We start from the raw sequence: 13,007 nt of genomic DNA on the forward strand, positions 1-13,007 counted from the left end.
ACGCCACAACCAAAGAGCCTGCATGCCGCAGCTACAGAGCCCACGTACTGTGGAGCCTGTGCACAACTACAGAGCCCACATGCTCTGGAGCCTGCGCCACAACTAGAGAGCCCACATGCCACAATTAGAGAGAAGCCTGCAAACCGCAACGAAGAGCCCATGTGCCGCAGCTAAGACCCAATGCAGCCAAAAGTAAATAAATGTTTGTTTTGTTTTTTTTTTAAATTGGAAACAGAGCAGACCACATAGAAGAGAGAATTAGAGAGCTCAAAGATAGAAATCTAAAATTTATACAAGTAGGAGGAAGAGAAATAGCATTTAAAAATGAGGAAATTCTGCAAGACCTATCTCACTCTTCCAGGAGGGGCACCATTAGGATAATAGGTATCCCAGCAGGGCAATAGAAGGAGAACGGAGAAGAAAGTTTATTTAAAGAAATAGCTGAGAACTTCTCAAATTGAGGAAGTTCCCCTCAATTTCTAGTTAACTGAGAGGTTTTTTTAAATCACAAATGAGTGTTAGATTTTGTCATGTTATTTTTCTACATCTGTTGATATGATCATATGATTTTATTTTTTTGCCTATTGATACGATGAATTACATTAATTGATTTTCAAGTGTTGAACCAGCCTTGCCCACCTGGGATAAATCCCACTTGGCTGTGGTATATAATTCTTTTTATTCATTGTTGAGTTCAATTTGCTAATATTTTCTTGAGGGTTTTGCGTTTATGTCCACGAGAGATATCAGTCTGTAGTTTTTTTTCCGTTTCTTATAATGTTTTTGTCTGTTTTTTGTTATTAGAGTAATGGTGGCCTCATAGAATGATTTAGGAAATATTCTCTCTACTTCTGCCTTCTGAAAGAGATTGTAGAGATCTGGTATAATTTCTTCTTTAAATGTTTAGTAGAATTCACCAGTGAACCCACCTAGGCCTGGTACATTCTAGTTTGGAAGGTTATTAATCATTTATTCGATTTCTTTACTAGTTACAGGCCTATTCAGAATGTATATTTTTTCTTGTGTGAATTTTGGCAAATTGTGTCTTTCAAGGAATTGGTCCATCTCATATAGATTATCATATTTGTAGGCATAGCATTGTTTGTAGTATTCCTTTTTATCCTTTTAATGTCTATTGGACCTGTAGTAATGTCCCCTCTTTCATTTCTGATATTAGTAATTTGTGTCCTCTCTTTTCTTATTTAACTTGGCTGGAAGCTTATTGATCTTATTGATCTTTTCAAAGAACTACCTTTTGATTTTATTGATTTTCTCTATTGATTTCCTGTTTTCAAGTTCATTGATTTCTGTTGTAATTCTTTTTTTTTCTGCTTACTTTGGATTTAATTTGCTCTTCTTTTTCCAGTTTCCTAAGGTGGGAACTTAGATTATTGATTTTATATCTTTCTTCTTTTCTAATACATGCATTCAATGCTATAAATTTCCTTCTAAGCACTGCTTTTGATGCATCCCATAAATTTTGATAAGTTGTGTTTTCATTTTCATTTAGTTCAAGATAATTTAATTTCTTTGATATTTTTTTCTTTGACCAATGTATTATTACTTACTACAAACTTACTATAAAGATACAGAAATCAAAACAGTGTGATATTGGTGTAGGGTGAGGTGTATAGATCAATGAAACAAGATAAATAACCTAGAAATAGACCAAACCACACATGGGTAATTGATTTTTGATAGAAGTGCCAAGGTAAGTCAATGGAGGAAAGGATACTCTATTTAACAAATGGTGCTGTCACAGTTGGACATAGACATACATACTGGGGGGAAGAAAAGCCTCAACCCTTTTCTCAAACCCTCCACAAAAATTATCTTGAAATGGATCAGAGATCTATACATAAGAGCAAAAAATAAAGAACTAGAAGAAAATGTGCAAGAAAATCTTTGTGATCTTGAGATAGACAAAGACTTCTTATATAGGACACAAAAAGCACAAAACATAAAAGAAAAATAATAAATTGGACTTCATTCAAAATTTAAAAATTTTACCCTTCAAAAGATACTGTTGGTCTTCCCTGGTGGCGCAGTGGTTGAGAGTCAGCCTGCCGATGCAGGGGACACGGGTTCATGCCCCGGTCCGGGAAGATCCCACATGCCACGGAGCAGCTAGGCCTGTGAGCCATGGCCACTGAGCCTGCGCTCCGCAACGGGAGGGGCCACAACAGTGAGAGGCCCGCATACCACAAAAAAAAAGAAAAAAAGATACTGTTAATAAAAGACGAGACACAGAGTGGGAAAAAATATTTATAAAACATATTTGGAAAAAAACTTATATCCAACAATATATAAAGAATAATTGTAACTTTATTAAAAAGACACCCCAATTAATAAGTGGACAAAAGATTTGGATAACTCACCAAAGGTAGATGACTGGCAAATAAGTACGTAAAAAGATGTTCATCAGTAGACATTAGGGAAATGTAAATTAAAAACCACAATAAGAAGACCTGACTATACTATATAGTACCTATACTATACGTACTAGAGACATGACTAGAATGGCTAAAAAGAATTTTAATGATAATAACAAGTGCTGACAAGGATACAGAGCAACTAGAATTCATACATACTGGTGGGAATACAAACTTTGGAAGTTTGGTAGCTTCTTTTTCAAGTTTAATGTTCCCTTGCCATGTGACTCAGCAGTCCCACTCTAGATATTTACCCAAAAGATGTGAAAACATAAAAGATCCATACAAAGACGTGTATCCAGGTGTTCATAGGATCTTATTCATAATGGCCAAAAACTGGACACAAGCCAGATGCCTACATACTTTTATACAATGGAATACTACTCAGCAACAAAAGGGAAAGAACTACTCATACCTGCAGCAACATGGATGGATCTCAAAAGCATCATGCTCAATGAAAGAAGCCAGACACAGAAGACTATAGGCTGTATGATTTCCATTTCTGGAAAAGGCAAAACTTAAGGACAGAAATCAGATCAGTGGTTGCCAGGGGCAATGGGTGGGGGTAAGAGGATTGGCTGCAGAGAGGCCAGGAGGAACTTTTGGGGGTTATGGACATGTCTTATGTCTCTATTGTAATGGTAGCTACACAAGTAGACACATTTGCCAGAATTCAAATTTTTAAGAAGAATATTACGTCAGTTTTTTTAAAAAGGGAGAAAAACCAGGGAATCTTGCTCTGTATGTTAACTGGCACAATCCAAAGTGGATGAAGAATCTGGGACAGACAGGATGGCGGAGTAGAAGGACCTTGAGCTCACCTCTTCTCACATGCACACCAAAATCACAACTAACTGCTGAACAGCCATTGATTAAAAAGACTGGAACCTACCAAAAATATTCTACATCCAAAGACACAAAGAAGAAACCACAACAGAACAGTAGGAGGGGCGAACTCGTGATATAAACAATTCCCATACCACCCAGGTGGGTGACCCACAAACTGGAGAATAATTATATCGCAGAAGTTCTCCCACAGGAGTGAGAGTTCTGAGCCCCACATCAGGCTTCCCAGCCTAGAGGTCTGGCATCGGGAGGAGGAGCCCCAAGAGAATCTGGCTTTGAAGGCCACAGGGGCTTGATCGCAAGAGCTGCACAGGACTGGGCGAAACAGAGACTCCACTCTTGGAGGGTGCGCACAAGGTCTCACATACACCAGGACCCAGGGCAAAAGCAGTGACTTGGTAGGAGCCCAGGCCAGACCTACCTTCTGGTCTTCGTGGGTCTCCTGGGGAGGTGGGGGGGCAGCTGTAGCTCACCCTGGGAACATGGACACTGGTGGCAGTGGCAGAAATATTGGACAGTGTCATCTACATGAACTCTCACTGAAGGCAGGCATCTTGCCTGGGTCATAAGCACCAAGGCCTGGCCCCACCCAACCGCCTTTAGGCTCCAGTTCTTGGACGTCTCAGGCCAGACAACCAACAGGGCAGGAACACAGCCCCAGCCATCAGCAAATAGGTTGCCTAAAGACTTCCTGAGCACACAGCCACCTCTAGATAAGTCCCTTGACATGGCCCTGCCCACCAGAGGGCCAAGACCCAGCTCCACCCATCAGTGGGCAGGCACCAGTCCCTCCTGCCAGAAAGCCTGCACAAGCCTCCAGACCAGCCTCACCCACCAGGGGACAAACACCGGAAAACTACGATCCTACAGCCTGCAGAACTGAGTCCATAAACTCAGGTCAGAACCTACCCTGGGAACAGCTGGTCCCTGCCTCTGAGTGATGAGAGGGGAATGCACTGCTGGGACGAGGACCACTTCTCCAAGGTTGAGAAATGTAACTAACCTACCACAGAAACAAAAATACAAATAGAAATTTAAACAAAATGAGACAACAAAGGAATATGCTGCAGACGAAGTAACAAGATAAAACCCCAGAAGGACAACTAAGTGAAATGGAGATAGGCAATCTACCCGAGAAAGAGTTTCAACTAATGATCATAAAGATGATCCAAGAACTCAGGAAAAGAATGGATGCATAGATCAAGAAGTTCTTAGCAAAGAGAAAATATAAAGAACAACCAAACAGAGTTGACAAATACAGTAATGAGATGAAAAATACATTAGAAGGAATCAATAGCAGAATAAATGAGGTAGAAGAATGAATCAGTGAGCTGAAGACAGAGTGGTGGAAATCATTGCCATGGAACAGAATAAAGAAAAAATGAAAAGAAATGAGGACAGTTTAAGAGACCTCTGGGATATCACATGCACTACCAGTCACATTATAGGGGTCTCAGAAGGAGAAAGAGTGAAAGGGCCTGAGAAGATATTTGAAGAGGTAATAGCTGAAAACTTCCCTAACATGGGAAAGGAAACTGTCACCCAAGTCCAGGAAGCACAGAGAGTCTCATACAGGATTAAGCCAAGAATTAACACACCAAGACACATAGTAATCAAACTGACAAAAATTAAAGACAAAATATTAAGAGCAACAAGGGAAAAGCAACAAATAACATACAAGGAGACTCCCATAAGGCTAGCAGCAGATTTTTCAGCAGAAACTCTGCAGGCCAGAAGGGAGTGGCATGATATATTTAAAGTGATAAAAGGGAAAAATCTACAACCAAGAATACTCTACCCAGCAAGGCTCTCATTTAAATTTGATGGAGAAATCAAAAGCTTTACAGACTAGCAAAAAAACTAAGAGAATCTAGCACCACCAGGCCAGCTTTGCAACAAATGCTAAAGAAACTTCTCTAGATGAAAAAGAAAAGGTCACAACTAGAAAAAAGAAAATTACAAATGGGAAAGCTCACCGGTAAAGGTGAACATACTGTAAAGGTAGGAAATTATCCACCCACAAATATGATATCAAAACCAGCAACTGTGAGAAGAGGATAGTACAAATACAGGATATTGGAAATGCATTTGAAATTAAAAGACCAGCAACTTAAAACAATCTTGTTTATATATAGACTGCTATATCAAAACCTCATGGTAACTGCAAACCGAAAATCTACCATAGATAAACACAAAAAAAGAAAAGAAAAAAGAATCCAAACACAACTCTAAAGTTAGTCATCAAATGACAAGAGAACAGAAGAGGAAAGGAAAAAAAAAAATACTCCAATGTACCTAGCTAAGCACTTGTGCTTTGAGCATACGTGTTTCCTTCTGCCCAAATCCTGAATGAGGTACTATACTAGCTACCCAGCCCTCCAACCAGGCGGATCAGAATTCAGAGAACCTGAAGCAGCCTTGAGGTCCATAGGCTCACATAAGAATGTGATTTCCTCTATACTAAACATAATAGTAGCTACCATTTAATAAGCATCTACTATTTGAGTCCTCTAGTAGACCCTGGCCATGCATTTTCATTTGCCTAGGAAGACCATCTGAGGATAGTTACTCAAGGTCACACAAACCCAGCTTGGATTCTAGAATCCACGTTCTTTCTATGGCACTACTTATGAGGGCCTGTCCACCTGGGTCTCCAGGTTAATGTGGCAGTTTCCTCCTTTCGGAGCTGTATCCCTATTCTGAATGTAGGCATTCTTGACTGAGGTTCTGACGCTCCCTATATATCTTACTAGCCCCACCCCCCTGCAGTGGTTGGACCTGACTTGTGGACTAGGTCACTGGCTGGAGTCCTGCTCCTTCAGGGATGGGTTTCTGGCAACAAGGCCATTCAGTGGTGACTGTCCAGACCAGTACTGCTGGCCCCGCCCACCACCAAAGCCCAAGGGTGGGGTTAGTTCACTCAGCCTGATCTACTTTCAACACCTTCTCCATAGTAAATACTGATGAGAGATATTTGGATGGTCACCTTCTGTGGGCCAGCATTACATTAAGCACCTAAAATTTACTGTTGAACTTGAGTGGTTCTTATCCGCCCCAGACCCTCAGGCTGCCTGTCATCCGAGCCCACATCAGATCATGGCCAAAAGCCAATATTCCTTTGGTGTGTTGACATAGTTGAAAAGGCCTTGTGCAAAAGATATACTAAGAAACAACAAATGTGAGGTATACACAGAGAGACTCTGGGTTCCTACAGAATCATGGGTTGTAGGTCATAGTTCACATTGTCATCAGGAAACTCACCCAACACAGGTTTGTAGAATTACATCAGTAGCAATAAGGAAGTTGGAAAAAGTAGTGACTGGTAAGGTTGAGAGTCATAATAATTAGTCTCAGGTGGGAGCAGTTCATCCTATAGGCACTATACCACACATCAGTTCTTTACAATGTGCATGAAAATCACCTGTGGCTCTTGTTACACCATGAATTCTAACTCAGTACATCTGAGGTGAGGCCTGAAGCTCTGCATTTTCTAACAAGCTCCCCTAATATGCTGAAAGCCACTGATCCTCAGACTACACTTTGCATGGCAAGCCCATAGACCTCCTTGACACAGGTTTAAAAAGGAAAAAATAGAGCTGACTTACTAGGCTCTAAGTCATGCATGTAGGTGGCATTAAAACCTTCCAGCCGGGCTTCCCTGGTGGCGCAGTGGTTGAGAGTCCGCCTGCCGATGCAGGGAACACGGGTTCGTGCCCCGGTCCGGGAAGATCCCACATGCCGCGGAGCGGCTGGGCCCGTGAGACATGGCCGCTGAGCCTGCGCGTCCGGAGCCTGTGCTCCGCAACGCGAGACGCCACACGGTGAGAGGCCCGCATACCGCAAAAAAAAAAAAAAAAACCTTCCAGCCGAGGTTCATGATCTTACCAGAAAAGTAATCATTCATAGAGAAAAAAGACCAAGCCAGACCTGAGTCTCAGAGCATTAGGAAGATGGAGCCCGGGGCTGAGGGGTCTGGAAATACATATAGAAATCAGGATAGGGAAAGAATGCGCAGCAGTCATAGAAATAACAACAACATTGTTCAACTGTTTGAAAAGCAGAGAAGAAGGTAGCCTGGGGTATTTGAAGTCAGGCCCGGGAACGCCAGACCCAGGACACTAGACTCACTGGCACAGAAAAGGCAAACTTCAAAGTCTTAACAACAAACAACGGAAAAAAATCAGCACAGGCAAACCAGCACCGTCACAAATGTCCAGAAGGCAACCAGGTATATTCCCAGATGTGGGAAGTGAACTTACCTGCTCATCTTCCGCTTCCAGAAGGAACGGAGCAAGGGAAATCAAAGCGTCCTAGTGCCAGAGGAAATAGCGTATTCAGCAAGGAATCCAGGAGAGGATGAAGTACGGGAGCTGGAAAACTCAGCAAAGACTCAGCTCTGCTACCCACGTCACATCCGACGTAAAGTTACGTCGCACTGAACCAATGAGAGGCCTGTGTTCCTTCTTACCTGTGTGGGGCATTATCAATACGTGTGAGTTAAGTGGCTCTAGCTGTGAAAATTGACCAATAGTATGAGGCAGGAGGCACGCTGGTAGAGCCCCGAGTCTCAGAGTGAGGTCCCAGATCATCAGTATCAGCATCACCTGGGAACCTGCTAGGAAATGTAAATTCTCAGTCCTGCTCCAAACCTACCAATCAGAAACTGCGGGGGTGGCACCCTGCAGTCTGTGGTCCAACAAGCCCTCCAGGTGATTCTGATGCAGGCTCACTGCAGTAGAGTCTAGTGAAAGCCTGGTGGAGAGAGAAGGCCAGGTGTGGCAAAGGAGAATCATTATAAGTAGGCTTGATAATGGCGCTTTTAAAGAGCTGGTGGGGCTTCTCTGGTGGGGCTTCCCTGGTGGCACAGTGGTTAATCCACCTGCCACTGCAGGGGACATGGGTTTGAGCCCTGGTCCAGGAAGATCCCACATGCTGCAGAGCAGCTAAGCCAGTGAGCCACAACTACTGAGCCTGCACTCGAGAGCCCATGGGCCACAACTACTGAGCCCACATGCCACAACCACTGAAGCCTGCACGCCTAGAGCCCATGCTGCGCAACAAGAGAAGCCACTGCAATGAGAAGCCTGCACACCACAATGTAGAGTAGCCCCTGCTCGCCACAACTAGAGAAAGCCCGCGTGCAGCAACGAAGACCTAACGCAGCCAAGAATAAATAAATTAATTTTAAAAAAAGAGAGCTAGTGAAGTCTTAAAGCCTGTTTATAGGGAGAAGAAAACCCAGTAGAGATAATGTAAAATAATAATTAGTAAAACATGCTTAGTGATCAACAATGAAAACCAAAGTGGATGAATGTAAATTGTAGTAAAAATTACAAGTGAAAATTTAATAACGGGCATTAACAGTCTTTGCCTCTTAAGCTTTTTATTTCCCAACCAAATAAATGTGTCTACTGGTAAGGACACCATTAGGAATTTTCAATAATCTGTATGTCTCTTTCAAATGTATTTCTCCAGCATGGTAAGGGAAACCACCTTAGGTAGGTAGCTCTTTGGCCAGAGTGATCACGTAATATAAATATATTTAAAGAGTATCCAGAAAAATTGCTAAAAATCCTGAGCCCAAAACATATGTCTTCAGAAAGTCACACAGTACAGTAAAAATGGAGATAGTAGTGTGTATGGGGTGAGTAGGTTTTTTTTTTTCAGATTCAAATTTTACCTCCCTACTACTGAGCTTATCAATATAGATATCCCCTAGTACCACATATTTATCATGTCCCAAACAATATTATTTCTACCCCTCCATAATTTTCTGCTTCTGTTCCCCTCCAAAAACTTTGCTCTTCCTTCTTCTGGTTCCTTATTTTAGAGATGTCACCAGCATCTATGTGTTCTCCAAGACTAGAAACATAGGTGTCATCTTTGATTCTTCTAATTCTTTTGACCATTGGATTGATTTGTTAAAGTTTTTTTTTTGTTTTAATATTAAGGATATTAGTTCTTATCTGTGTTATGTAGGTGAATATGTTTCCCAGTTTATGGTTTACTTTTGTATATAGTATTTTTGTGTGTGTGGTATAGCGGTTTTAAATTTGTGTTCAAATTTATCAGTTTTAGGTTTCTATATAATCAGATTTATCAGTAATTTTATCAAGTGTAGAAATACTCAGGCTGTTTTATTCAGTAAACATTACGATCACAGGCCTTGGGCCTAAGAGCTTTTCAAAAACCTATAAAAGTACCTGAAATCTGAAACAAAATATCTTTGCTCCAGAAAACAAAAAGAAAATTGCAAAATATAAATAATTAAATGTTTAGCTAGGTGTCTACAAATATGACATTATATCAGTTTCGTTAATTATTAAATTTAGTGTTCACAAACTTTTTTTTTAATTAGAATTCTACCTTTATTCTTTTTTTTTAACATCTTTATCAGAGTATAATTGCTTTACAGTGGTGTGTTAGTTTCTGCTTTATAACAGAGTGAATCAGTTAGACATACACATATGTTCCCATATCTCTTCTCTCTTGCGTCTCCCTCCCTCCCACCCTCCCTATCCCACCCCTCTAGGTGGTCACAAAGCACCGAGCTGATCTCCCTGTGCTATGCGGCTGCTTCCCACTAGCTAGCTATTTTATGTTTGGTAGTGTATATATGTCCATGCCACTCTCTCACTTCGTCACAGCTTACCCTTCCCGCTCCCCATATCCTCAAGTCCCTGCTCTAGTAGGTCTGTGTCTTTATTCCCATCTTAACCCTAGGTTCTTTAGAACCTTTTTTTTTTTTTAGATTCCATATATATGTGTTAGCATATGGTATTTGTTTTTTTCTTTCTGACTTACTTCACTCTCTATGACAGTCCCTACGTCCATCCACCTCACTACAAAGAACTCAATTTTGTTTCTTTTTATGGCTGAGTAATATTCCATTTTATATACGTGCCACATCTTTATAGGTTGCTTCCATGTCCTGGCTATTGTAAATAGAGCTGCAATGAACATTGTGGTATGTGACTCTTTTTGAATTATGGTTTTCTCAGGGTATATGCCCAGTAGTGGGACTGCTGGGTCATATGGTAGTTCTATTTTTAGTTTTTTAAGGAACCTCCATACTGTTCTCCATAGTGGCTGTATCAATTTACATTCCCACCAGCAGTACAAGAGGGTTCCCTTCTCTCCACACCCTCTCCAGCATTTATTTATCAGTCCCTTCTTTACACTCCTGCCAACACTAGCTAATTTCAAGCCCCCCAAAAGGACTACCACAGTCTCTTAACTGCCACAAATGCCTAGGTTCTACAAGTCGCTCTAGAATTATCATCCTAACACAGAGGTCAAATTATGCTACTCCCCTCCTCATAAATGCCCAACTTCTTAGTATGGCTTTCAAGGCTTTGTATAGTTTAACTTAAATCCAGCCTCTGCTTTTGACGCTCTATATTGCTTCTCTGAGCCAGCAGACAGTTCTCTCAGCATTCCCTGTGCTTTCCTGCTTCTCTTAATGTTGTCACTCTGCATGCCTTTTCTTCTAAGTTTACCTGGAATTTTACTCTGTCCTCAAAGCTCAGCTTACATACCACCTACTTGTAGTATTTTTCCTGATTCCTTAGCTTCCTCCTCCTCTCCCCATCCCTCTCACCTTTGCAGGTGTATGTGTGTGTGTGTGTGTGTGTGTGTGTGTGTGTGTGTGTCCCCACCTGCCACAGTGTTTACTCATCCTTCGAAGTTCCTTAGAGCAGGAATCTTACCTGTATCCTTGATAGGACTGGTATGGTATGTATTCAGTAAAATACTCAATGAATCAAACTACTTACCCTTCTTGCTCTCCCTTTCTTTTAAAAACCTTTTGTTGTTGCTGTTGTGTAATATATCACACTACAAAATTGTATATAAAATGTATATGAAGAATTTAAAATGTATCTTTAAAAAATTGTATACCTACCACGTAGTTTAAGAAAGAGAACATTGCCAGTATCTTTGAAACCCCCTGTGTGTGTGCCTATCTAATTATATGGCCTTCCCTATACCACCCCCCACCCCAGATTAGCACTATCCCAAATTTCATACCACTATTTTCCCTTAGAGTTTCACTTCGTATTTGTGTCTCTGAACAATGGTGTTTAGTCTTGCCTGTTTTTAAAATTGTGTTTAAATGGAAACATACTGTATGTATTCTTCTAATTTGCTTTTTCCCTTCAACATTGTTCTAGAGATAAACTCATGTTATATGAACCTATAGGTCATTAGTTTTCATTTTGGTAAGGGATTTCATTGTATATGTAAACAATATTTTATTTTTACATGTTATTCTTAATGGGCATTTGAGTTGTCTACATTTGGGGTCTATCACAAACAGGGCTACTATATGTACATTCTTGTAGATGTCTCCTGGAGAACACATGCAAAGGTTTCTAGAGAGTATAACTAGGAGTAGAATTGCTGGGTCCAAGGGTAGGCATTTGTTAGGTTTAACGTGTAATGCCAACTTGTTGTCCAAGGTGTTGTCCAATGTGATGCACAGTGTACACTCTCCACAGTCCAGAGGGGAGTCTCCCTTGCTCCTGGCCTCCTCCACACTTGGTATTGTCTCAGTTTTTAGTTTTCAATTATCTAGTGGGTGTGAAATGGTATCTCCTGGTTTTAATTTTTATTTCCGTGATTACTAATGTGGTTGCTCATCTTTTCATATGTTTGTTGCTATTTATGTTTTATCTTGTGTGAAATGCCTACTTTTGACTTTAGCCCAGTTGTCTCAGTGCCATCTAATTAATGGAGCTTTGTTTCCTCGCTGATCTTCAATGCCAGCATTGTCACAATCAAGTTTCTGTACGTGTGCAAAAGAATGGATGGCTCTCTCTTCTAGCCCTTTGGTCTGTTTGTCCATCCTGGGGGCAGTACCATACCATCCTCATAATAAGTCTTGATATCTGTAGGCCCTTTTCCTCTTCCTGTGTCTTGTGTGATTGGTGCCGTTTTTTTAAGGTTGCTTTAGAAGGATTGTCTGATTACTAGTCCACCTTTTTTCTTTCTTCATTTACGAATTTTAAAGTTCAGTTAGTTACCCAGTTATCCCCTCTTCAAAGACAAAACAAAATCCTTTCTTCGACATTTACAGTATTTTGAGCCTTTTGACTTAGCCTACAAACCTATCATTTTGATCAAAGCAAATGAAATACTTAAACTATTTTTGTTCCTTCCCTTCATCCCATCCTGAAGAATAGAGTCCAGAAGCCTCACAATTTAAAAAAATGTATTTGTTTGTTAGCTTCTGGGCAACCACAAAGGCAAATTTGATTTTCCTAACACCGGCAAACCCACCGTCACGGCGCAGTTCCGTTACAAGGCCTCGTCACCCCCAGCCACTGTCCCATCGCCCACTGTTCAGGATTCCTTATTGCTCAGCACTTGCCTTTCCTGCTGAAGTCTAGTACTCTGTGTCTCATGGTAACTTGGTTTTCGTATTTGTCGATTTTCCTGTCAGCTGCTGCCTGTGAGTTTTTGGACATTGTTGAGCTGCTGCTCCAGTCCGGCGCCGACCCCACAGTCCGAGACCAGGATGGCTGCCTGCCGGAGGAGGCGACAGGGTGCAGAGCGGTCACTTTGATGTTACAGCAGCACACGACTGGCAAGGTTTAATCAAAAGACTGGAAACCCACAGTCTATAACAGCACAGGGCTTCGGTGGTGAAAGAAAACTTCAAAAATAACACTTCTTTTGCCACCCCTCTTTGGTATACACTGGCTAATAAAATCAGTTGTGAGAAACTGG

General features: G+C 41.2%; 1 protein-coding gene across 2 annotated transcripts in view; it reads left to right on the plus strand.

Annotated features, from left to right (window-relative positions):
- ACBD6 (acyl-CoA binding domain containing 6) overlaps positions 1-13,007 on the plus strand; it is a 223,456-nt gene extending 210,449 nt beyond the window's left edge. The window contains exon 8 of one of the 2 annotated variants that reach the window (XM_029229804.1): positions 12,721-13,007. In XM_029229804.1, the coding sequence (XP_029085637.1) occupies positions 12,721-12,875 (155 nt within the window). In that variant the 3' untranslated portion in view covers positions 12,876-13,007. The remainder of the gene's footprint in view (positions 1-12,720) is intronic. The other variant, XM_029229803.1, reaches the window with a different exon arrangement.

This window comes from Monodon monoceros, unplaced genomic scaffold (genome assembly GCF_005190385.1).
Source record: "Monodon monoceros isolate NGI ecotype Baffin Bay Population unplaced genomic scaffold, NGI_Narwhal_1 Super_Scaffold_18, whole genome shotgun sequence".
NCBI lineage: Eukaryota > Metazoa > Chordata > Mammalia > Artiodactyla > Monodontidae > Monodon > Monodon monoceros.